This window comes from Perissodus microlepis, chromosome 23, assembly GCF_051167445.1.
Source record: "Perissodus microlepis isolate ML-2025 ecotype Zambia chromosome 23, ASM5116744v1, whole genome shotgun sequence".
In the NCBI taxonomy this organism is placed as follows: domain Eukaryota; kingdom Metazoa; phylum Chordata; class Actinopteri; order Cichliformes; family Cichlidae; genus Perissodus; species Perissodus microlepis.
The window spans coordinates 30,941,541-30,968,054 of NC_140482.1; the positions used below are offsets into that span (position 1 = coordinate 30,941,541).

At 40.9% G+C, this 26,514-nt stretch overlaps 1 protein-coding gene across 1 annotated transcript in view; it reads right to left on the reverse strand.

The window, feature by feature from the left end:
- The window catches only part of oca2 (oculocutaneous albinism II), a 57,158-nt gene extending 30,848 nt beyond the window's left edge, over nucleotides 1-26,310 (reverse strand). The window contains exons 1-14 of the mRNA XM_084921996.1: nucleotides 25,902-26,310; nucleotides 20,390-20,629; nucleotides 17,122-17,223; nucleotides 14,925-15,122; nucleotides 14,369-14,426; nucleotides 13,752-13,824; nucleotides 13,382-13,539; nucleotides 13,211-13,293; nucleotides 11,575-11,728; nucleotides 7,293-7,364; nucleotides 6,672-6,737; nucleotides 6,103-6,159; nucleotides 4,162-4,286; nucleotides 3,811-3,949 (exon numbers count right to left, since the gene is read on the reverse strand). Coding sequence (XP_084778122.1) covers nucleotides 3,811-3,949; nucleotides 4,162-4,286; nucleotides 6,103-6,159; nucleotides 6,672-6,737; nucleotides 7,293-7,364; nucleotides 11,575-11,728; nucleotides 13,211-13,293; nucleotides 13,382-13,539; nucleotides 13,752-13,824; nucleotides 14,369-14,426; nucleotides 14,925-15,122; nucleotides 17,122-17,223; nucleotides 20,390-20,619 — 1,515 coding nt within the window. The 5' untranslated portion in view covers nucleotides 20,620-20,629; nucleotides 25,902-26,310. The remainder of the gene's footprint in view (nucleotides 1-3,810; nucleotides 3,950-4,161; nucleotides 4,287-6,102; nucleotides 6,160-6,671; nucleotides 6,738-7,292; nucleotides 7,365-11,574; nucleotides 11,729-13,210; nucleotides 13,294-13,381; nucleotides 13,540-13,751; nucleotides 13,825-14,368; nucleotides 14,427-14,924; nucleotides 15,123-17,121; nucleotides 17,224-20,389; nucleotides 20,630-25,901) is intronic.
- Between the last annotated feature and the right edge of the window lie 204 nt (nucleotides 26,311-26,514).

The following is a 26,514-nucleotide window of genomic DNA, read 5'->3' on the forward strand; positions in this document are numbered from 1 at the left end:
AAACCTGGCGCTACAGGAGCTACAGTAACCCAGAGACCACATACTGCTCGCGTTGGCAAAGGCCAAAATGTCACATGCACTGAACATCTGTTCAGTGCATGTGAGCGACCCAGGGACCCTGAGCAGTTATGGACTAATATTATAATGTATGTATTTTGTATTGCTGTCCCTCGTTCTCCCTGCTTGTAGACATATGTGCATGTAGGTGTGTGTGTGTGGGTGTGGCCCTGGCAGGTGATTGGCCACACCTGAAGACCTTGACACACCTGCAGCTGATCAGGTCGGAGGAGCTACTTGAGAGTGTGGTGGAGTTCTCTCCGACGCTGGATCATTGCGTGGCTTCACGTTAGTCTCTCAACCAGTTCTTAGTTTGAGTCTCCTGCATTATTGTGTGTCTGACAGCTGCCTCTCTCTTATGTCCCCAGGAGTAGCGGGAGACGAGAGGGCAGCGAGCACGGGGTGCTCATCACGGAGAAGCGGAGACAGGAGCACGAACACTGGGAAGAGGACACGTCACTGGAGTCGGGAGAGCACGGGATTTATTGTCATGTTTTTCCATCACTGTAAATAAACGCACTGTTTATACACAGAGCACCACGCCTGGGTCCTCATTCCCCATATCCCCACGGTCTGCCATGCCAAATCGTGACAGTGGCAGCTTTTCACTGGGAGTGACCAGGATGGAAAAGATCATACATCAGAGGGACAGCTGAAGCTGAAAGTTATTGGACATTTCTAAAAGTTAGAGGCAAGGATGAGATAGTGTAACATGTGCAAAGGAGGGACAAGGTAAAAGGAAGACTACAGAGAAGATTTATGAATGAAGGAGGAAGTAGGACATGCAGGGTTGGTGTGACAGAGGGCTAGGATGAGATGGAGGCTAATGATCCACCCCTAAAGGGAGCATCCAGAGGAAGCAGAAGGAGAAAGTGGTTATAATGTGCTGTAGTAGGGAACTCCCAATTTCTAAAAATGGGAAAAGTTCCACTTTCTGACTTCTTGGGCTTTCCAGAATAAATGGAGCCCACAAAAGTAAAAACAAGGGTTAAGACAATTAACTTCAGATTTTGTACCTGGTTTTGATTGTAGGAAATAGTGTTTCTGTAAGTATGAGTGACATAATCCAACCACAAGCCACTTTACAACATTCACAAAACAGGAAGGAGCAGAGAATTTTCCATCAACAGCAACATGGGGCAGGTGTCCATCACTACAGGCTGCTACTTCCACACACGTGGAGGTTTCTGCTTTGCTTTAACCACACTCCTAACATCCTGTCATAAAACCTTACTACACCAATCAGGATACGTAAGCAGGACGCTGTCATTTCATTAGCAAAATCAGCTTCATTGTAACAAAAAACAGCAATCATCAATACCGATTCAATATGCTATATTTCTGAAAACTAAAAAAAAATGTGGGCTACTTAATAGAAGCACTCTGATTCATTGAGGCCTGACTCATTGCAAATACTGCTGGTTCATTTTGATTAACAGGAAGGGAGCTGGCTCTCCGTGGATCTCTCAGAGGCTAAGCAGAGTGTAACAGCCACTTCTGAGGGGTTTCTGGTGCAGCCAGCAGATATCCTGCTGTTCATTCTGAACTTTATCCACTAAAATGATTTAGTTGAACTCAAACTGAAAGAGGGCTGCTAACCAGAAAGCTTCCAATACTAAAAATGTTTTCCGTTGACTGCAGATCCTGCATATCCTGACACATTAGCAGAGATGGGATGATTGAAAACACTTTTATAACACATCATCCACCACTGGAAAAAAGCTGGGTGTTACATGGTTTCACACATTATTGCATCAGGAGTGGCAGTCTTCCTCACAGGTTTAATCAGAGACTAACCCGAAAGCTGGGGTCACATCACATGTAGATGGCTTTACCAACGCACTGTAAGCTTATGCTGGTACGCACGTCACAGGAAGGTGAACGAATAGAAGGTGTTATGCTACACAGCTGTCACAGCTGCTGCAAATGATTACATGTAAGAAAATGGGGAAAATGGCTGTATGGACTTTCACACAAACACTGTACATGTGTAAATGCAAACCTTTGACCAGGAACAGAAATAAAATCAACCTGTAACGCTGGTCAGCTGCATTGAAATAAGAGGAGGTAGCAGCTTCTTTTCCCACCGACATCTTGACATCTTTAATTCTTGTGATTTATGATAGCTGCTGCAAAAATATAAATTGGATTCATTGCCACTACATCTCCATTCATCACCTACACATCAACGTAAACAAGGGTCACCACTCACGACTGTATAAATACATGGACAGATTGCGCTAAACAAAGATTGCAGATGTACAACCCTGCAAACACAGATGATTACATTTGCTCACAGGACAGGAAAAAGTCTATATGTACAGTGTACATGCGTGTGCGTGCTGGAAATGCAGCATCAGGCTGTTAATTCCTCAGTTTGTATGAGGAAATATGAAGGCTTAAAAAACATGCAACCTTTAAGGAAACACTAACTGTACACAACTGAAAAATATTATTTTCATTATCATCTCCTGTAGATCGAAGTTACATTCAATTAAAAAAAAAAAAAATTCTGTCCCTTCAGACTGAATTATTGTACAGTCTAATGCCAAATTAAATATCATGACTGAATTTAGCAAACATTCTCAAAGCATGTTAATAAAACCTCAGTACGCAGTCTGTTCATGCTGTAACACAGATGCTTTTCCTCCTCCGTGCAGAGATTTTACCTGCTGACTGAAATCCTCAAAAGGTCCGGTTTGAAAAACAGATTTAAATAAAGGAAAAAGAACAGCTGTTCAATAAAATTTTAAAAAACTGATAATGATAAAAGAAAAGGTTTGTCGTTATTTTTTAATCATTATTAATCATCATTTTTAATCATGAGCTTATAACTTAACTTTCTACCCCATAGCCCCCCCCCCAATTCAGTTCAGTGGGTCATTCAGTAGGTCATTCAATGGGTCTTTCATTTGGTCACTGAGTGGGCCATTCAGGGGGTTGTTAAGTCATTGGAGGGGGTTGAGTAGATTCTCATTCATTTCCTGTGGCACTTTTGACCAGGAACACCGAAGATGTACCAAGGTTGATTAAAACAGCGGTCCCCAACCAAACGACCGGTCCGTGAGTCGTTTGGTACCGGGCCGCGAGAGTTGAGGCTCAGGTGTGAAATGTATGGTTTTCAGGGTTTTTATCGGTTTTCAGCGTTATTTTGTTATCGTTTTTATCGTTAACTCGGTTTTCCTTCGTCTTTTCACGTGTGTTATGAATAAATCTTCTTTTTTTCGGTACCGGTACTAGTTTCATTTTGTTGTATTTATCCGCGACACTTTAAAGGCCGGTCCATGAAAATATTGTTGGGCATAAACCGGTCCGTGGCGCAAAAAAGGTTGGGGACCCCTGGATTAAAACACTCAAAATTCAATAAAAGAGGTGATCGTCAATGTTCAAGTGCATAGTGTGGAGGATGTCATGATGCCTTGAGGCAATCAGATGTAAAACACAATATTTCTGAGTGTTTTAAGTTGTACATTGGTCAGATCTGACCCGAACACGACAGGAAGGTTAAGCTAAGTATGGTTACTTCAGGCTCTAAGAAGCCAAAAACGCAAAATGTGAGACTTGAAATTAGGAGTTCACAAGCCAGTGTGATATGCATCATGTAAACTTTTACCAAACACCTGCAAGATATTTAGCCTCAATCCTTTTTTCAGCCAGTACTAACAAGTAAATCTACCTGTCAATGTTGTACCATCAGTAATGTCTTTGCTTTGCTAGATGATTACTGTATATTCGAGCTGTGAAGGTGCCTACTTCTCTGCGCAGGTCCTGATTTGATACTATAATCACATTGGGCGGATCTCCGACAGCTGTGGCGGCCCCTCCAATGTTGGTGAAGATTACTTCTGCAATCAGGACATGTCTGGGGTCTAGATTAAGCACCTCACACAACCTGCAAAATCAGACAGACAGAAAAGCCCTTTAGTCATGATTAGATTACAAAGGGTGGGGTAAATAGAGAAATATGAAAAGGATGTTGGTATTGATCCTTTAACCTTTTGTGCAGGACAGCCACACACAAACCAAGTGGACAGCAGTGTGTGTGTGTGTGTGTGTGTGTGTGTGTGTGGAATGTATTCCACCTGAGAATTAAAAAAAAGGCACCTTATGGTGACGGGAGTAAAAAGCATCATAGTGGTCACGTTGTCCAGAAAAGCAGATAAAATGGCAGCAATGAGACAGAGGATGATGATCATGGGCCACACTCTTCCTCTGGCTAACTGGTAAGCCTGCCGAGTGGAGACAGATAATGGAGAGATGAGGTTAGGTTGTTTATTATCGGCACCGCCAAAACAGCTGACTCAGAAAACACATCTGGCACAGCTTCGGACCAGTTCTGACTGTTCTTTGGTGTGTTTAAAAAATCTAAAAATATGTAAATCTTTCCATAGTAGCACAAGATATAATATCATTAAGATTCAAAAATAACTGCACATGGATTCCCACTTTAAAACAGCACTCTTACATCACCAGGTCAGGATGGCCACCTTTCAAAGGTAACAGTGTGATGTGTGAGAGCTGCTGAGCTCTTCTCTGAGAATACATTTTAATTTGGCGTGGCTGCTTCTTCTCCAGGTCGCACTTAAAATTCACATGCTTGCATGATCTCCCTGTTTTCCAGGACTCGCTGTATCTGACGCACAAAAGCGCTCGTCCTCGTTCACCATGTACAGCGCACATTCAGTATAAAAGCGGAGCGCCCTGGAGCTGTTTTCTGATGGGAGACTTTGACCTTGTTTGAAAAGAGAAGACGGATGTGTTATCTTCAATAGTAGAGCAAGAGAATAATTTGAGAATGTGTATTCCTCTGTCATATGGAGGACAGATAAGACTGTGAAACTGTAGCGCTTTTTTTTTTACAGTTGCAGTTAAAGAGCACTTCTTCCCGAAAAAAACCCCATAAAATCTGATTATTGTGAAGATTTAGTTTTCTGAACTTCACCTCGAAACACAACGAATGCCATCCTTGTCAGCCTTTACTGCTGTTACTGTATTTTTAGGTCAGGATGTAAAGATAGATTTCCAAACTGACGTTGGAAAGGTCCTCCTTTGTGAACCTTTGTGACATTGGATAAGTCAAAATCAAAACTACAAGCGTGTCGCGTGTTGCTGCTAATTTCAGAAATAGCTCAAAGCCTGTCGAGACATCTCACAAGCGGGCAGCTTATTTCATACACTTCCGCTCAGCATCCTACAGAGCCCCTTAAATATCTTGAGGTTATTTTTTTAATCTAGCGCACAGAAGACATTCATCAGAAGTTATCATCTTGTGCTAAAAGTATCTTATGCAAAAAAAACAAGAAATATTTTGTATCGACAAAAAATTGTCACCTTACAAATTCAAATAGGTTGCACAGGATCCCACATGATTGAAAGTACACAGAAATTTAAAATCAATTCGATGCTGTATGTGAGCCTTCGTGTTCTTACTTACAGTCATGTGACAAAGAGAGTTGTCATCAGCTTGTGGAACCAGCAGCAATAACCTGAGGTAAATGTGACTTTATCAGGCTCTTTAGGCCCGTTTTTCTTTGCAGCATTGCTTCAGATCATTGAGGATTGTGGATATTCATGGAAAGCTCATTTCTTTCAGATCGGGGTCCATTCTGTTATACGTTTGCTGCTGTGCTTGGGATCAATGTCCTGTTTCATCACTTGGTTTGGGCCAAGCTTTAGCTGTAGTACAGAGATGGCCTCTTATTTGACTTTAGCATACTTTGGTTTACAAAGAAGTCCACGATTAATTCAATGACTGCAGGGTGCCCAAATCATTACCCCTCCACCACCGTGCTGACAGTTGGTATGCGCTGTTTGGTTTTCTCCAAACATGCTGCTGCACATTGTGGACAAACTTCTCCACTTTGGTCTCCTCTGTTCAAAGAACATTGTTCCAGAAGTCGTGAGGTTTGTTCAGATTCAGCTTTGCAAACCTTAACCCTGCTGCCATCTTCTCTTTTAGAGAGAAGCTTTCTCATTCAGACTTTTTCTAATTTTCTCATCAACATCAATTATTAATATTATTGTTCTTATCATAAATCAACTTACCTTCACTGCACAGTAATCGAAGAAGCCAGTCTCTGAGAAAATGGCCACCAGCACCATCTGTGTTGTTGAAAAGAAGAATTTTCCTTTAAGTAAGATTATGTCTCCCTGTGAGATTTCAGAAACGGCCCCCTAAGATGATAAGATGCTGTTTATCTTAGATGAGATGGTCAGAATGAAATATGTGCCTGAGTTCCAGGGTTCATTAATACTCTTCATTAATGTCTCTTTGTTACCTTCCTTATTATCATCGCGATGAGTTCAAAAATGTTTTTACAGGTAAGCTCAAGGATTTCAAACTGCTTTTAAATGGATTCCTGAAATGTCTCAAACTCCCTCTTCATAATTTTATAACAAAACTGACATATTCAGGACATGTTTGTTTCCATGGAGACTGGATTTTTTTTTATTGTTCGTTTCACTCGCCTCCATAGAAATGTATTTCGCTGTCAGACATTCAGGAGACTGATAGAAAGGGCGCAGAGTGAAGTTGAGAGAGTCCAGGAAGATCAGAGACTTTTTTTAATGCTCTGAGATTTGTTGAGTCAGTGAACATGTGAGAAGTTAATCACCATGCCAAACAGAAGAGCCAGCGTCTCATAGTCGATCCACTCCACCACTGTAACAAGGCTGGGTCTCTGTGGGAGAGACAAAGAATGTAATTACACAGATTTATCAAGAATTTCTGGATCTGAAGGGGAAAAAACAAAAGGACAAGGTTAATAAATGATGATCAGACTCGTTAACAGTGTTAAACTTTTGGGTACGGCTGTGTCTGAACACTGCTATAACTCCTCGCTGGCCCAGTTCCTGCTTCATTTGCCGAAGCAGACAAAAGCACGGTTGGAACTAGGACCACGAATGACTGCTCTGTTCCCAAAGCGTCCCGCTGAGTTGAAAATGTCCACTACTCTCAAACTTGGGCCAGTGACTAAATTTGGAAACACATAGATGTTAATGAATGACAAACTTTGAAAATAATCATGACATTTCAGAAATCAATCCTGCAGTTTCCACTGGTTTTGTCTGTATTGTGTGGCACAAAACTTACAACCAGTTTGCTTACACGCCTGAATAACTGTTCAACCATAACTCAAATACATGAATCATATGTTAAAGCGTTCATAATATGTTCTGAATGTACCACTGCATCCCTAAAAAATCAGTAAAATCAAATAACGAGAGAGACTTACATTCCCGATGATAGACAGAGCAGCTAAGGCTGCCAAAGATCCCAGCATGGCAGCCAGGGTGCGGTGCACAATCTGAAAGGACAAAACATTTACCACACTCACTTCTAAACAAACCACCACTCACCTTCACATTAACTCTGTAAATATTTTTTAGCAGTGTAACATTCCTGTTCGTTCTGATGCCGTCTCAGTCATCTCTCGACTGATCTGTGAGGCATCTCTGGAGGAAGGAATGGTTTGAAAAAAAAATTCTGCAGGCATTTCTTGAAAACGTTTATTGTTATACAGTAGGAGTCACGTGCCTGGCTCTTTTGTCCATCTGCATCACCATCCTCCTGTGGCTTTGACTAATGAAAATAATAATCCTAATGTGAAAAAGAACACTGTTTTTTAGGACATTTTAAATACAAATTAGTCTGTTTTGTTGGTAAATAAAATACTTCTTCATTTTAATTGTTTAATTTGAGGGAAAAGGGCAGAAAACAGTATTAGCGCTCCAAACAATCACAAATAGGCAGGCAAACACTGATAATTATTTACATCTGTTATTCTTGTGTGTTCTGTTTGATTTATTGTTACAGAGGAGGTCTTCTGTGAGGTTTTCTGCTGCTAGCATTACTGATATTATTCTGAGGACTATTATACATAAGAGAAAGCACCTGTGTGAATGACAGCTGCAGCGACTGGGATGAGGAGTCAAGAAAGTCTCGTGATCCATAAGATCTATAATGTTCTGTCATTTTCATCTAGGGTGAACTATCAAAGTCCACAGTGCTATTCAGAGGCGCTCATCACCACACACGCAAAAATATAATGCATCTTAAAATGAGTGCGTGATGAGCACAGATGATCCTTTAACATTTCATGTTGTGTTCAAAGGAGAGACGCTTGTTATTTTGGGATTTAACAGTAACATTTGTGTGAATTATTTATTATGTAGAACGACTACTGTGTATGTAGTGAATATAGAAAGCAAACTGTTTAACGATGAAAACGCTGCTTTTTTTTAGAGTAAATCAGAAATATTTTACTGACACAGTAAAAGTGCATTCATGTTGCAAAACCATCAACATTTGACTCCAGGCACAAAAAGAAATGAATGAATGTTTTTAAAAGCCAAAAAAGACATTTTGACATCTGAATTACTCTTGATTTTTAAGCTTTAATTGCATAAATTACAACATTTTATGCCACTCTGTGCGTTTCTTGCACAGCGTAAGAGGCTTTCTTTAGTCTATTTTATTTCCTTTAGTTAACATGTTTTTATTGACAGATCTAAATCTATTTTTATTGGTAAAAATAAGATTTGATTTTGCTGTCAGTTAAAAACAACAGCATCACAGTCGCAGTGTCTTTAATGCACTACCGACCTTTGTGAACTGCTCAGCACTAAACTGGGTCTTGTCACTCACAATGAATAATAGCTCAGACGCTCTGTAGACATTTATAATCTATTTGTTTTAATACTTCTGCTTAAATAATGAGTAAAGTGGAACAAAAGCAGCGAAAGTTTCTTCAGCCTCAGCCTGTCTCAAAACTGACAAAATAAAAATTACATCACAGTTCTTTACTTCAGATCTTTTGGAACATTTCACTGAAATGCCCATTAAAAAAAAAAATCACAAACTGGTGCCCAATTACCAACACTGACAAATCCCTTTGTTTGAGCTCAGCATTCAGAATACCCTAAATGTGAGAGACTGCATATGCACTCACTCATTAGGAGGCTGCGTCAAGTTATCAGACTAGAGACTAAAAGCATAACTCTGTGGAGGAGTGAGACATTAGCAAATGGAGACCTGACAGCGCCAAAGTCAGACAGCATCCTGATGTCTGAGCGCTCGTGCACTGCATGCTCATCTCTTTCTGAGACGATCCCTCTGTCTTTGAATTACAGCTTCTGTGAGAGGATCTGTCAGTTACACAAGCGACGCGTGAGCGAGCGTGCAGAGTAAAACTGCGCTGTCATCTCTCAAGGCCTGCGCTTGACTTTCATGTCCCAGCGACCCCGTCGGTACAGTTTAGTGAGTTCACATGCTCTCAGACAGAGGAGTCCGTCTGATTTAAACAAGCAAACGCTGAGTGGAAGTAAAACTCATATCTAAAGCCACAAACCAAGAACCTCCTCAAAGTGATAGCGGTTTCAGAGATTGATACTCATCTGATTATATAAGTCATATATTAATCATCCATTAATGATGCAGATCAGAAAAGTATCTGACTGCTGCCTGAAACATGCATTCTTCTTAGTGTCCAGCAGGGGGCAAGTGCTCTGGTTGCAAAAAGACTTGGTTGCGTGGATGTTAAAAAGCTCAACCAAAACAAGACATGTTGCACTGCTGGTCATATCATATCAAGGTCCTGAGTCAATTTACAGTGTTTTGGGAGTTTTGTTTATCTAAATACTCTTGGTTTTCTAAGTGTTTGTATTGTTTTATGTATTTTTCCACTTAGTGCATTTAATCCGCTCTTGTTTTAGAGTTTAATGCATCTGTGTCAAGTCTAATGTTCACTCTCCCGCTGAAGGAGGGAAGCATGCAATCTGTTCTGTTTGTTTGTTTGTTAGCAGTCTATGGTCTACAGTTTCCAAGATATCCTCAAATTTTGTGTGATGGTAGATATCAATAACAACTTGAGCTGATTTAATTTTGGCAAAAATCAGGTCAAGGTCACACCAAATTTGAAACTCAGTACAAGCATTTGACCTTCATTATTAGCACCCAAGGTCAAAGTTAACCTTGAAAAAAAATTCAAGAAACCACCATTTTGTTTTTTCAATCCAATGCCCTTTGATGTCACAATGACTACAAAGTATTGCAAAATCACACACTGGATATCTGAAAATGTCACGTTTTAACAGCTGAAGATTTCAGCCAATTCTGTTCCAATCATATGGGTAAAGATAATAAAATATATATGACTTTATTATGTAATGCTGAAAGCTCATAGGTCAACGGTTGCATATTAGCATGCTGCGATATAAACATTGTAAAACATCAAAGTTTTAGTATAGCCCTTGACCTTTAGGGGGAGCTCTATGAGCTTATTTCACCTCCTGCTTTATTTTGAGCTTCAGCATTCCTTGTGCTTTGCTTTTGTCTCCTCTTCTGTGATTTAGTTCAGCTGTCTCTCGTTCTCCCCAACTGTTTCCACTTCCATACTGTGTGGAAATTTACAGTTGCTGCCTCCCCCTTTGTCAGAGCATCTGTTCTCCTTGGTCTAGTGATTCTCCTCAGTCTGTTATCAGGTTTTCCTCATTGGGCTCTGTTTTGCAATCAATCAATAAATGACTTTCTTTAAGTTCAGCACAGTCTGTAGTGTCCACAGACCCATGTCAACAGAGCTCATCTTTTAGTTAAGTGAATTCTTATTGGAAAATACAACATATAATATGAGGAACACAGTCATTTTATAGTAATTTCCATTTTAATCAGGGTTTAACGGACACAGAAGTAGCTTTTTTAAACTAATAACATAGCTGCCCATTTCTGCGTGGCTGCTGTCATCTGTCTGATTTAATTGTGTTGGGAGCGGTCATCATTCAGTGTCGCCAAATCCCAGTCCAGTACTATATGCAATCATAGACACACTTCAGCACCATCAACTGAGGAGGGCAAAGTTTAGTCAATTGTCCCGCTCTGACAGGTGCATCGAATCTAATAAAGTTAACACAAGTGGGGCGGCGCTGCCACTGAGGCACAGACTGCACATGCTCACTGGCAGAAGAAGTCTAATCAGGCGAAATAAAAACACCTGTGTGGCAATGAGCTACCGGTGAGGCTCTTTTTTTTTTCCATGACTTGGCAGAGTAGGAAAAGCACAGGTGCTGCTTATACCGTTAACGATTGCTCTGCTCTATTTCAAGTGTCCCTGCAGGCCATAGGAGTGTGACAGTGAGCCAGCATGAACAATACCAGGAGCCTGAAAGTGGAGCAGCTGAATGGAATTCAGACATAATCAATTTTATAAATCCCACCTGTTTTCTTTTTTCTCTGACAGTGAAATGTTTTTAATTCTCAGATTAAAAAATGATGTCTGAACTAAACGCAGCTCTGGAGATTCAGTTTCCCGGTCCTCATTCTGACTCAATGAGCATACTTCTGTTTACTTTGTGCTCGTAGCATAATATCACACATGCAGTCCAGTGTTCTTGTGTGAGTGTGTCGTTGTTGTTCGCGGGCCGCGCTGAACTGTGCGTTTCACATTTCAAACTCTTCCACAGACACCGAAAACAAGCTCGTTCATCACCCGTAGAAGAGCGTGAGCACCACAGGCTATTTACCTCAAAGATGATGAGAACATAGACCCCAGCTAGGATGATTCCAGCGATGGCCACCTGTGTCTCCACGCTGACGTAAAGCGACTGGTGGGTCATGGATAGCGGCACCACCTCGTTATCCTGCAGGAACGCCTGAATTGTGATGGCGATGGGATCACTGTGCAAGAAATGAAATGGCAACAAGAATGGTGGGAATGATCATCTTTCATTGCTTTTGTTGGAATTACGACCGTCTGTCAGAAATCTATCAGCAAAGACAAAACACCAGAAACACCTTAAGTCAAGTTATATTGTTTAATTTGCTCCTTTTCGGTGGGTATCATAGCGCTTTCAAAATCAGTGGCACCTATCAAACACATTTTATTCAATTAATTGTTTTTCATTTACATTTATTTCTGTGGGACTAATTCACAACACCAATCATTATAGTACATCACATTCAGTAAAGTCTTTATAAAGAGACAAAAGGACAACACGCTATGCAGAATTCCCTTTCAACAGGAAGAGACCTCCAGCAGAACCAGGCCCAGAGAGGTGCAGCCATCTGCCATAACTGGGGGGAGTGAGGGGGAATAGAAGAGGAAAAGAGGGACCACAAACAGCACAAAACTCGAGCTGCAGAAGAGAGAAGTTAATGACGACAAGGCGCAGCAGTGAAAAAGGTCTCAGTGCATCATGGGAAGTCTCCCACCAGCCTGAGCCTATTGCAGCAAAACTAAGGGATGGTTCAGCCATAAATATATGACCTTTATCAAAAAGGAAAGTTTTAAGCCTAATCTTAAAGAAGAGAGGATGTCTGTCTCCTGAATCCAAGCTGGGTTTCAAAGAGGGGCCTGAAAGCTGAAGGCTCTGCCTCCATTTCTATTTTTAGAAACTGTAGGAACCACAAGGAGCTTCTTAAAGCTGATAATAAAGAATTACATCAGTCCAGCATAGAGGTAACAAATGCACGAACTACTTTTTCAGCATCCCTCTGAGACAGGATGTTTGTAATTTCAGTGATATTGATAAGATGAAAGAAGGCCATCCTACAGAGATTTGTTCAGTGTTTGAGCCCCAGAAGCCTCAGAGCTCAGACACTCAGGAGGGATCTAATCAGATGCTCAAGCTGGCTCCTTTTAAAGTGAAGGAGCAGCAGCTCTACTTCAAACTCTCCCAGAAACTCATCTCAGCCATTTGTATCTGCAGAGCTCCCGACCAAAGGAACGTAGATCAAGTCGAAAACATGTCCAGGCTTATCAAGCAAAAAAAAAAAAAAAGTCAAAGAAAGTGACTTTAAAATAAACCAGAACAGAGAGTAAAGAGTTGCTCTCTTGAACCAGCAGACAGTCCAGAATTGCTCACTGGATATATTGTGCATGTCTCTGACACCAGTGGCTTCTAACTGGGATAAATGTTACACACTCTAAATGATAAATGCACACACAAAGAGTCAGAAATATGACAGTAAAGGTGGTAGAAAGCTTGCAAACTACACTGCTTTGAAAGTCAGAAAGGTTAGCTTTAAAATTATTATTGGTTTTGTTGTTTTTGTATATCACATAAACAACCCCAGTGATAACCAGAACTACTTTTAGGCCCATGTGACCATTAAAACCGAGGCGGTCATATCAATACACTGTCACAGTTTTCTGAGTACCTGTTGAGCATCTCAAAGGTTTTTGTTTCCACTATCTGGTCGCTTCTTTCTGCATGTAGAGGGATGGTCCAATTATGAGTCACCTGTTTACAAACAGCACAATATAAACGAGGCAGAATCTCATTAGTGTAATAATGCTGCGAGGAAGATGGAGCTCGAGGCTGCTCTCACCTGCTGAGTCCTCCTCCGCCGCTGTCCTGGCTGCTCGGTCTGCTCTACCTGGATGAGGATGTACTCCTGAGTGGTCAAATCTATCATCCCCCCTGCAAAAGGCCCGGCCACTTGTAGCTTCAGTAAAGCATTGTCCCGAAAATCAGTCACATTCATTGCTGTGAGACGTGGGCAGTCAAGAGAAAAATCCAGACACATTGAATGTTTTGTGCATTTGAAATGAACGGGGGCATTAAATCCACACCTAGAGTGTGTTAGCATGGCTCATACTCGATGTAAAACAACCCTGCTTCATTTTCCAGCCCTCTCCTCTTTGCTGTGATCTCAGAACTAGTAGGGCATGTCTACGGTAAGTCACTGGAAAGGATACAGAAACTCTCTGTGGGAGAGACTGCCACCATCCTCCAGGGGTTGTCTCGATCAGGATACATGCTGAAGAACAGCTGGAACCAGAATAAAGTCATCGGTATATTTTATAAAGAACATATTTTAAACAGGATCATAGCAGGTAATTTTAGTGACGACACACTGTGCTTTATTTACAGTGTTTACAACTGAAAACAGCTCTGATGCTCTGCATGGCTGGAGCTGCACTGTCTCTGCAGACAGCTCCGCTTCCCCCCTGCATCCACTACCAGCCAGTCATCCTGCCACACCTCTCCCTCCTATAGCTGAGCCACAAACCACACCCCACCACCACAAAGATGCACTACACAGATTCAGTGAATGCAGTTTTTATGAAAATGAACAGTGGTCTAAAATGTGGTGTTTTATTTGATTTAATCCAGTGAAGAGTAAACAGACCAAGAGGTGATTAGCTAAGGTTAGTATTAAAAAACAGAGGAAAGCAGCTGACCTAGCTATCATTAACTTTCAGTGATTTCAGTAATACCAAACAGCTTTTTTGTAGTAATTAGGTTTTTACCATGTTATACTTTCCATTTTATTATGCGGTGGTGTCTGTTCTACAGGGACATATATACTTACACTGCAGAGAACAACAAACGCAAAGATGGTAGCAGTTTTGGAGACTTTGAAGCAGCATCTGGAAAGACCAAAAAGTGGATAGTGAGTAAAATTGAATGAGCTTGGTGTGATACTATTGGTTTTAAGTCTGTGAAGGTTCTCAGTCATCCAGGTCATCGTAGTCAAAGGAGCTTGCAAAGAAAAGCGTCTGGACTTCTTTAAGTTGCTTGAAGACGTTTCACCTCTGGCTCAGGCGATTAGAGGATCATCAGGGGGTCCTTTTGTCCCTCTGTAGGGGGATACTCCCACTAGGTTTAAATCTGGGACGCTTCTCGGATGAGAGGTGAAACGTCTTCAAGCAACTTAAAGAAGTCCAGACGCTTTTCTTTGCAAGCTCCTTTGACTATTAAACCAAGAGGCTCAGGCCCCATAAAACGGTTTCAAGATTAATCTGTAACATGATAATGATTATCTTTTCCCACTGGCCCTACTTTTCCTTAAGCACTTTTATCTGTTTCTCTGAGGAATAATGGCATCACACTGAGGGATCAAATGAAGAAAAGAACTTGGGACTCACTTCACATTGCTTGTGAACCTGAAGCTGAGGTTGAGGTTGTCCAGAGGGTCGTACTTCTCCGAGGAGCTGGAGTGTGATAGCGACAGGCTGGTGACCTCGCTGCCCAGCCGGTACCGCCTCTCCACGTCCAGGGAGCCGTTGTTCCAGGGCTCCTCCCCTCCAACAAAGCTGGGGTCATGTAGGGTCATGTAGGTTATGCTGGAAAATGAATAATCACAGTCTCAGCCCCTCATCAATCACTACACCTCAATACAAAAAAATAAACACAACACTCAAAGGCAGCAGCTGCAGATCGCAGAGGTCTAAAATTAAAAAATGTTTCTCCCATCATCCCATAAGTCTGTTGTACAACCCTGTAAGAAGGGCAGTACAATGCACTTGTAGGATGAGTCATTTCATTTAATACAACCACTAATGTTCCATTGTATTTGTGCCTAACATGAGGCATTAAAGACACACACACAAACACACACACACACACACACACACATGTTGGGTATTCATATCTTGTGGGGACATAATGCTTTCCCTAGCCCCTTAGCCTTAATCCTAGCAATTAAAAATGAATGCCTAACCCTAAACCTAACAATAACCCAATTGTAACTTGTCATTAAAACGACATTCTGAGTCTCAAAAATGCCTTCAAACTCGTCGGGACCGGGATTTTGGTCCCCCCACTTGTTGGTCCCCACAAGTATAGTAAACTTCCAATTTTTGGTCCCCACAATGATATGAATGCACACACACACACACACACAGACACAGTCCCCTTTTAAGGAAAAATATTCCCGATTATAAAACTGCTTCTGTAAAAACCTTGGAGTTTAACAATGACAATTTCCAGATAACATATAATAAGACATTACAAAAAAACATGTTTATAAATTTTTTTTTTAACTTATTAGTCATTTAAGTGTGTTTTTTGATTACTAAAGCTTATTTTTCTTGAAGCTACAGCAGATCATCTGCCTCCACCTCATGTCCACTGCATGTCCTCCATCACTACATCCATTAATCTTCTCTGTGGTCTTCCTCTCTTCCTCCCTCCTGTTACACCTGTCTCCCTCTCATTCACACACATATATTCTGTCTTGCTTCTACTGACTTTAATCCTCTTCTCACCAAAGTATCCACCTCTACAGGCTGTCTTCCAGCTGCTTCCTTTTCTCACTACAGATCACAATATCATCTGCAAAAGTTAATCGTGACTCCTGGCTGACCTCATCTGTCACAAAATGGGCAGTGTGGGTTGCATGTCCACATCTGTGTAACTGTTTGTAGAAAGCAGTGTCACAAATGATAGATTCTGATATGACCGTTGTACAGGTCAGTAGTAGATGGAACAAAATTATTATAAGTGAGGTTCTAATATCTCAATTAGCTGCTCAGTATTAAAAATATATATTAACTTTTGCAGTATTAAAAATATTGAGCATGTCAACGTAGCATAAAACTTGAAATTTCTAATACATTAAGTTGCTGGCTGGTTGTATGTTGTCTGAGAAGCCTCCTTAGAAATACTGCATAAGTAACTCTGATCATATTGTCTTCACTCTGATGCTGACTGATAACCCAAACTCAAAACTAGCAGAGTAAATTTGCACTTTTGTTAAGCTCAAATGAAATTGCTGGCTTCACACCGCATGTTTGTATGCGTCTGCGTGTGTGTGTGTGTGTGTGTGTGTGTGTGTGTGTGTGTGTACATAAACTATGAAGCATCAACCTAAAAAGTCAATGAAGCCCAACAACCTGCAGTTCCAGTTCTGTCCACTAGAGGCTGGCTCCAAAGCTGAGCCAGTGCCCGCACACTCCCATCTTAAAATTCCTTTAAAAATAGTTTCATTCTACATGACAGCTGAACTGAACTGTGCCTGTTTGTCCAAATATCATCACTTCTGGCTTAAAATAAAAGCCTGGCAGCAGCTAAGACTCACACAGCGAGACTCCACAATCAGGATGACCCTGTTTTGTTATAAACTTTTATCCAGTTTATGACTCATGCACTGTAACAGCTAAGAACTGCTTGCTAACAATTGCTAAGTAGCTAAATACGGTGGAGGTTTTATAAGAATGAACTAAATAAACTGATTATTTATCTTTTTTACCTAATCCCACGTGTAATTATTATTTTTGTTTCATTTTGAGCATCTTAGGGTTTAGAGCAATATGCCCATGAAAAGCCTGAGGAAAGACTCACCTGTCATCTTGAGAGAATCGCAGCAGAGGCGACCTCTCTGTGAGGTTGGCTGAGTTAGTTTTTCCTCTGAGGATGTTGACAGCACTGAAATTTTTCCTGAAACTACAAATGCAACAGAATACAATTAGTTTTTTAAAAAGGAGTTAGAAAGTAACCAAACAAAGCGTTTCTGAAATATGATCCATTGAAAGGCTTTATCACCCTGCTGCTGCATCCAGTAACCTCTTATAATCAACAGCCACGCATACCCGCTATATTTGTTTTTATCTATCATATTATCACATGCTGAAAGTGCAGCATCAGTGGTCAAGTTTAAAAAAAAACTAATTCACTGTTTCAGGGAACCCATGAGGTGACGGCTGTTATAATGTGTCCAAACTGACGTAAACCTTTGAAAATGTAAAGTCCCCCTCAGCTAATCCTATAATCTTCAGGTATTTTAACCTTTGCTTGCCAAAAGGTGATTAAACCAGTCTGTGACAGAATCAAGTTCTTTTCTTTTATATAACAATATTTTTTTACAATGTAATGGGCATTGATTACTGTATTATTATAAGGATCAAGGATAAGGATCTTTTTTGTGACATTTCTATTAAATTTCTATTGTACTGAGAGAGAATTCTCCAGTTATAAAATATACCTCCTGTATTTGTTGTTATTGAGTTAGTGGGCATCATTGAACTCCTCACAGACAGTTTTGTGAAGGTGTTTTGAAGTAATGAATGTGGCAAGTTTAGTGGATAAAGGACAAGATTACATCTGGCAAGTCCGCCCCATTAATCCCTCTGATACTTTTATACATCCATAAAGAGATTTACTGCATGTCTACAAATGTTTTCACCTCCCTTTTTTCCATATTCCCACTCTGACCCTGTCTAGTAGATGTGACTTAGCAGAAACATTTCCCTTCACTGCAGAGTATTTAAAGGATATTAAGCAAAAAATAGTTGTACTTGAAAACAGTTTAGACTTGGTCTATTTGGAACACCTACAACCAACAGCCATCGTGACCAACTCACTGATGATACTAGACTTAATTTTCACTTGAAAAACTTCTACCATTTGAATTTCCTGCAAAAACAGTGTCTGTTTTTTCAACTTTGTCTAAACTATTGTTTTACCTTCTCTTTGGAAGTGTATTCTATCAGAAGGTCACTAGGGGGTGAGAGCAGATTTTGATCCTGTAGAAGTTTATGGGAAAATAAATTTTTGACCTCTGACCTCTGTAAACACTTTCATCTTGAGTTAAATATTTTCTGTAAATTTTGGTCATACAATGTTTCAAAATAGGGGATTATCTATGATGAGAAACATCAGTAAGCTTGCAGGTTAACAGTTCCTCTTCACATTTTCTTTTTTTTCCACTGCGCACATTTTTCAGGTCAAGAATTCAGAACACTTGTCCTCTAAATGAGCATCCCTTTATGTTCCCACTGTCTGTCATATTTCCTTGTTTTAGTCTCCCTTTTGTTTTTTCCTGTTTTATTTTGTCAGTTGATTTTCCTGCCTCCAGGAAATCTTTGTATTTCCTCTAATTCCTTCATTGTTTCTACCTGGGTGTTTTCCTACAACCTTGTGTATGTGTAGTATTTGTATGTGTAGTGGAAAAAAAATTTAAGTCTGTTTTTTTTAAAATTATTATTAGTCCTTTATTTATTAAAAAATAGCTCAGCTCACCATCGTCTTCTTATGTCTGTATAACTGTTAATACTAAAACTATAGCTAACTATAGTTAGCTTGGTAACCTTTAAGTCATGTGGCCCGATCTGTCACATGACAGATGTTCAAACCTCAAAAAGCTCAGAGAGAAAGCTGCCCTCTGCTGGAGAGCACCACTTATTTTATTGAGCACCTACTGTCATGGTCCTGAGTCTTTGACCAATTGTTGTTGTGGTTTTGGACTTTTTGACTCTTTGGATTCTGGTTTATTTAATATTCTAAAGTTTATTTTATATTTAGTTTTGGTTCTTTTGCTTTGTGTAGTATTTGTATGTTCTAGTCTTTAGGTTTCTGTTACCATGCCTGCCCCGTGTTCCACTTTTTTATCATTTACAACTTTATTTTGGTTAATGAAGCAGAAAAATACCTCACTTTAATCCCAATAACACCACAGCCACAGGTTTGAGATTAACCCCACCCCACCCCGGCTATTTTAGCTACCCACAGACACACACGTATGTCTCTGTCCGTGTGAATGGACATGGCTCACGAGGAAAATCAGGCCTTATACATGTATATTCATGCATCCATGAGAGGATTTGGCCAGCAGAGCATGTGTAATATGTTTCTGCATGTGTGGTTTAAATTCTTGTTATGTGTTTATTTCAGATAATCCAGTAAGAGAGAATGAGGGCTTCTGCTTAAAAACACAACAAACAGTCTTAACCTGAGAAACAGCTGATGAAAGTAATGAGAATGAACCAAAGTTAAAGTAAAGATGTGTCACAACCAAAACTGAAAGCTGAAAGATGCCGAAACACTCACTTGAGCTGAGGGAGAAAGCAGGGTCATATCTCACTGGTTTTAAAAGCTTCCTGTCTCATGTACAGGCTTTCCTTTTGGCCTTGTCACCTTCTGTTTGTGCTCAGTGTGTTCAATGTTCCCTGGCTTTGGATTCTTGCTTTGTTTCCTTCGCCTGGTCTTTTTCTTGTTTTTTGTTCTAAAATATCTTTTTGGTTTTTCTAACTGAAAACCTGTTTCAGCTTTTGATTGTTTGCTTCTTGTAAACAGAAGACTATTGTAGAGAACACAAATTTAAATGGATTAAATTCATTCTGCAAAGAACCGTAACTGCGGCCAGGTAGAATTATACCTTATTATTCTGTGCTGTAAAGCTCCATGTTCCAAAACTTACTGCTTTTAACAGGATTCATCTTAACCTTTAATCAAAAAGCCTTTAGCAGCTTTCTTTCACTCCCTCTTTCTCACCTAGAACTTGAGTCTAGGGAAGGACCCCCAGCTAGACCCCCTACAGCAGAGGTAGGGAACTCCAGGTCACAAGAGCCAGTGTCCTGCAGGTTTTAGATGTGTCCCTGATCCAACACAGCTGATTTAAATGGCTAAATTACCTCCTCAACATGTCTTGAAGTTCTCCAGCTGCCTGGTAATGAACTGATCATTTGATTCAGGTGTGTTGACCCAGGGTGAGCTCTAAAACCTGCAAGACCTTGATGCCTGGAGTTGCCCATCCCTGCCCTACGGTATCTTTCCCCTCCAATGGTGGATGTAATTCATGAATGATGCATGAGCATGAGAACACAGTAGTTACCCGTCCTCTTGTCGAATGGGGACGAAGCCCTCAGTGTGGATGACGCATTGTCCTGCAGACTGCTGCAGCTTCTGGGTGTCTAGCCTCTCTGAGATGCCCTCCAGCAGACATAGTTCCCCGTAGTTACCTGCCACCGCCTTCGGTGACCTGAGGCTGCTCCTGCCCTGGTGGCCTTGGGATGCCGTCTGAGACATTTCAATCTCCAGGCTGGTTTTGTTCTCCAGATACATGGTGAGACTGCTGCAGGGGGGAAACAGTGGCTTTATCCTTCTTTAAGATGCTGTGACTTACACAAAAAACTCACCGATTGCTGTTCATTCACAGACGGTGTATATAAAAGAGCAACTCCTCATGGTGTCTCACGGCACTTCTTTTTTTAAAATTGACATATAATGATACAGCATTAATGTTTTTGGAGCAGAGAGTTTTCCCCATTGCCTTCTTAGCTTTTTAAAACCAGGTGTCAAAACCGTGGCGTCTGTCCAACAGTGAAACTGTAAAAAATGTAGTGTCAGTCTTAAGTTAGGCCAATCCTAAGGTATCCCCTGCTTTATGTGCATTTTTAGCTCTAACGGGGCCATAATTTCACAAAATCAACACCATGTTTTATTCAGTAAGGTTTGGAACCTGTGACTGAGACCATAAACGCAGCAAGAAAGAGTTTACTGTGCTCTGGGGATATGAGGGGTGCATACTGACAACAAATTCTTCCTGCAACCAGAGGAGTCGCCCCCTCCTGGACATTAGAAATAGTGCAGTGAAACAATAAGTGGTGATCCAGGCCCTTCAAGGACTTTGAAAAATGTTTTTAGGGCCTAAAATTGGGATGTGTCCAAACATTATGAAGGCCATGAACACCAACATTGCTCCTCAATTTTAAAGCAATATTAAAGCAGCACAATAACTCGTGCTGAGCAGCCACCGATCCCACGTGTTGATATGCTCCTTTGAATTTTTACCCAGAATGCACTTTCTGAAGGAAACAATGAGCTAAAAGTGCTTAATGTTTTAAAGAGTGAAGAGAGAATACACTGGTGTCATCACTGATTTAATGAAGAAGTGGTGATGTGATCCATGCTTTTGTTGTTGAATAGCAGCTATAAAATCCCAGCAGTGATTGTGGTTAAATCTCTAAATTATACTTTGCATTCATGTGCCGAAGTATTACATCGCAGCTTTGCAGACCCAGACGGTTACATTTCCATTGCTGAGTTTCCTCTGTGAGTGAAAGGGACCAGCAGACATCCTCATAACTGCTTCATGCCAGAGTCTGATATTCTCTATGATGGACATTCAGTGGTTTTCATGATAGAACAACACAGATTGTGGGTGTTCTTCTGAACATTCCTTTATTTTACAACTTAGAATGAGGGAAATTGTTACATGAATTTTCACATTCCTGTAACAATTTTCCTCATTCTAAATTTGGACTAGAGAAGTGTAGTCGGACGGTAACAAAGAGAGGGAAGGTAGTCAGAACAGAGGGGATTGCACTACCAGAAGGCAAAAGTTGAGGACAGGTACAAGTACCTAGGAACCCCACAGGCAAATGGGAGCCATGAAGAGGCCATTAGGAAAGCCACAACCACTAAATACCTACAGAGGGTCAGGCAAGACCTGAGGTGAATGGGAAAGATACAGGCAATTGGCACCTATGCCCTGGCAGTGACCAGGTACACTGCTGGGATAATAAGCTGGCCAAAGGAGAAGACAGAAGCCACTGGTATCAAGACGAGGAAGCTCCTGACCATGCATGGTCAGGTCCAGCACCCTGAGACTATATGCTAAGCAAAATAAAGGAGACCAAGGACTGGTGAGTGTCAGAACCATGGTCCAGGTTGAGAAAACAAACATTCACAAATACATTAGGAAGATGGCCCCAACCGACCGCCTGCTCAGTCGGTTGCCTGAGGCTGCCTCAGGCAACCTCAGGCAGCAGAAAGCCAAGAAAGAGGAGGAAGAGGAAAGACAGGCCCTTGCATGTTATGTACCACCAGCAGATGAGGGAAGTGGCTGACATCCAGAAATCCTACCAGTGGCTGGACAAAGCTGGACTGAAAGACAGCACAGAGGCAATAATCATGGCAGCACAGGAACAAGCTCTGAGCGCAAGATCCATAGAGAGTGGGGTCTGCCACAACAGGCAGGACCCCAAGTGCAGGCTGTGTAAAGATGCCCCTGAGACAATCCAGCATATAACAGTAGGGTGCAAGATGCTAGCAGGCAGGGCATACATGGAACGCCATAACCAAGTGGCCGGCATAGTGTACAGAAACATTTGTGCTGAAAATGGCCTGGAAATCCTGAGGTCAAATGAGAGACACCCCCTAGGGTGGTCGATGAGCTAAGATCCTGTGGACAAGCAGAGGAAGATGGCCGTAGCGATAGCGAATAACAGCAACATCATGAAGAAGGAACACAAGAAACTTGAGATGTACCAAGGGCTCAGAGAAGAGCTCGAGAAGAAGTGGAGGGTGAAGGTAACAGTGGTCCCAGTGTTAATCGGAGCAGTTGGTACAGTGACTCCCAAGCTAGCAGAGTGGCTCCAGCAGATCCCGGGAACAACATCCAAGATCTCTGTCCAGAAGAGTGCAGTCCTAGGAACAGCAAAGATACTGTGCAGGACCCTCATGGCCTCTGTTAGAGGACCCGAGCTTGAAGGGTAATGACTGCCCACAGGGGCGAGAGTGGAATTTTTAATCAGTAATTTGGCCATTCAAGATATTTGGGTTGAATGTTTAAATCGGTTGATAGATTACTTAAATATGAATCAAAACTACAGTGAGTATCAAACCCTGGTATGACTTGAAACTATGTTACTAGCTCTAACCAATAAGATTGCTGGAAAATTCCAAAACATGTGATGGTGGTCAGCTGACCTCCATCACATGTTTACATTGTATCCAGCAGTGTCCGGATTCAGACCTAACATTTATAGGAATTTTCTTTGTGGAATAATAATATTTTTTTTAAAAAAAGAAGAAAGAAATCCAGCCAGGAAAATTCTTTCTTCCAGGTAGAACCAGAATTACTGCCATTTATTGTACATTTCTTTAACCAGTCTTCATCTGTCGCTGTTATATATACTTCCCTCACCCACTTAATACAGACATAAAAGGGGAAAACTGTCAATGAACACATTCTAGATGCCAGTTTCTCATGGATGCTCCCATCTACACATGAATAAATAATATTAATGATGCTCACATCAGATTTCCTCTTAGTTTTAATGTTTCCATCAAAGAGGTGGCTCAGCCTTTTCATGTTCAGTCATTTGTTTCAGCGTTAAAGTTCAAACTTGGACCACTTATTGTTCGCATGCATTTCCTATGCCTCATATTACATTTGTTCTGCTTGTCCCATGCTTGTGATGTGCCTCAAAGAGGAGAAAGAGACTTCTGTGTGACATCTTGCCTGCAGGCTGCATGTAGTGGGTTGCTAATTCTATCACCAAACATCTTAATGACTCCAATCCGGGTTTGCACCCTATGCAATTCGGATTTCGCACTCTTCATTCAACTGAAACGGCTGTCTGTGTTTTTGTTGAGAGAGTGAAATCTTACTTAGACAAGAGCAGTTATGTTGCGGCTGTTTTTCTTGATTTCAAGCGTGCGTTTGACACTGTGAATCATCTTAAGCTCTTGTCTAGACTGTCGACATTTAACTTTAGTAATCACACTGTTAAATGGATACAGTCTTATCTATCAGATAGAAAACAATGCGTGCAAATAAAGAATAGCAAGTCACCCTATCTTTACTGTACGCAAGGTGTCCCCCAGGGTTCAATTCTAGGCCCCCTGTTATTTTCACTTTATGTAAATGACTTGCCTAATGTGTGCAAAAATGTGGACACGATTATGTATGCGGATGATACGGTAATTTTTACACAAGCCAAAACTGCTGATGATGCAGCCCATCAGCTTTCACTGGCATTACATGATTTACAAAAATGGCTGAATGACTCATGCTTGTGCCTTAATTTTAAAAAGACCGTATCAATTTTTTTTAGTAAACCTAAAACAACCGTGGCTGCAGTAAAAGTCTGCTTGGGTGCACAAGAATTAATTAATGTTGAGGAATTTAAGTATTTGGGAGTGCTACTAGACTCTAAATTATCCTTTAAAAAACACATTAAAAAAGTAGTGAAAACTGTAAATGTTAATATACAGAACTTTAGACATATCCGCACATCATTAACAGACACAGCAGCTATTACATTCCTGCATTCTATGATACTGGCTCATATTGAATATTGTATTACAAGTTGGTCCTATACGAGCTCTGCTGCTATTGGGCCAATCAAAGTATGCTACAAAAGAGCATTGAAAATATTAGATAAAAAACCTTTTTCATATCACCATTGTCAAATTTTAGAAAAATACAAGTTTTTAAATTTTACTAATTTCAAATTATTTAAATCTGCCTGTCTAATATACAAAGTTATACATGGTCTGGCGCCTCCACCAGTGAGTGATTTTATTAAACAAAAGTCTAGCAATGTTGCCGGGTCTCGACTGACTCGAGCCACTGTTAGAGGTGATTGTGAACTGGCATTCAGGCGGACCACCTTTTCACAGAATGCTCTGTCATATCAGGGAGTGAGCTTCTGGAATAGTCTCCCACTGTCAGTGAGGGAAAGTACAAGTCTACCCATCTTTAAGAGTCGCTTAAAAGGGCGGCTGAGGGGCACACAAACATGTAATCATGTTTAATAATCATGTTTTATATTGGACGGGAAAAAGAGTGAGTGTATTACAAAAAGGGAAACAACTGTTAGTGCAATGGGTGAACGCAATATCACGACGGTCAGGGCATGTACAATACTGGGGTTTGTGCAATATAATTGATGTGTTTCCGTTATTGTTATCTATACTGTCCTCTGTGTCCACTCTCCTTGTCATTGTTTGTTCTAGTATAATGTGATCACTGTTTTTGTCCTTGTCACATGACCTGTAAATAGTGTCTCTGTATGTTTCTACTAACTTGTGTTTAACACCAACCTGCCAGAGGGTCTGCAGATGGAAATTAGCCCAAGGCTATAATCTGGCATATTTACATTTGTTAAAATGTTCATTAATATGTATTGCCCCTCTTTCTAAAAATAAATAAATAAATAAAATAAAAAATAAAAGCAAACACAAACTGCTTTCTTAAATTCTCCACCCTCGTTCACAGCAATTAGAAATTCAGCAGGACAGGAAGCCGTAACAGCACGGTTCTCTGACTCGGATGTTTGTTACTTGTGGTTTCTTTCAATTGTAGTATTAGGTAATGTCTAAGCAGTGAAATATAAAAGAGCACGTTTCATCCATTGAGCAGACATCATTTAGAAATCAGTGGAATGCCTGAGGGGATTTTTACAAAGCTACAGCACTACTTATAGAGCAGAATTAGGGCATGAGGCTTAAAGCCCTGAAACAAAGGCCAACACTGTAGTGTAACAGAGGCACATCCAGGCTTTAAATTCAAGCTTTTATTTTGTCAGGAAACAGGTGAAAAATGTCAAACTCACCTTGATGAATGAAGACAGAGAACTCGTTTTTAGTTGAGGATGAGGATGAAGACAAACAGGATGATGATGATGAGGAGAAGGAGGATGGCAGTGCTCAGTTGATGCTGATGTTGAGCCAAAGAAAGCGGAACTCATTCAAACTGATAATCCGACAAAAGGTAAAGAGTGATGGTCTCACATCTGCTGGGGCTCGTTCTTTTCGATGTTATTTGAGCACAAAGACGTGATGGAAGGCTAGAGAGGCTGAGGTGTTTCGTGTCCTCTCGGGTGCTCTCCCAGAAAGGAGGGAGATGTTCCTGAGGCGCAGGCTCTAGAGGCGCTGAGGAGGGTGGAGGTTCTTAACAGAAAGCTTTCCCATTCAGTCGCTCTTACTCCAGTTTTTTTTTTCTTACAACCAAACCGCTCCCACCCCCCTGCTTCACATCCTCCCCGAAAGCACATCCGCCCCTGCTCTAAACAGAACTTGAAATGTGCATATAGATGTTTTAATGTTAATGCTGTTTTTGTAGCTGTGTGATAAATTATCAGAATATTTGCAGTTTTTCTTTTTTTTCTGGGATGGGGGGGCTGTCATGTGGAAAGCACTGGGTCTGACTCATCACAGCAGGGAGCC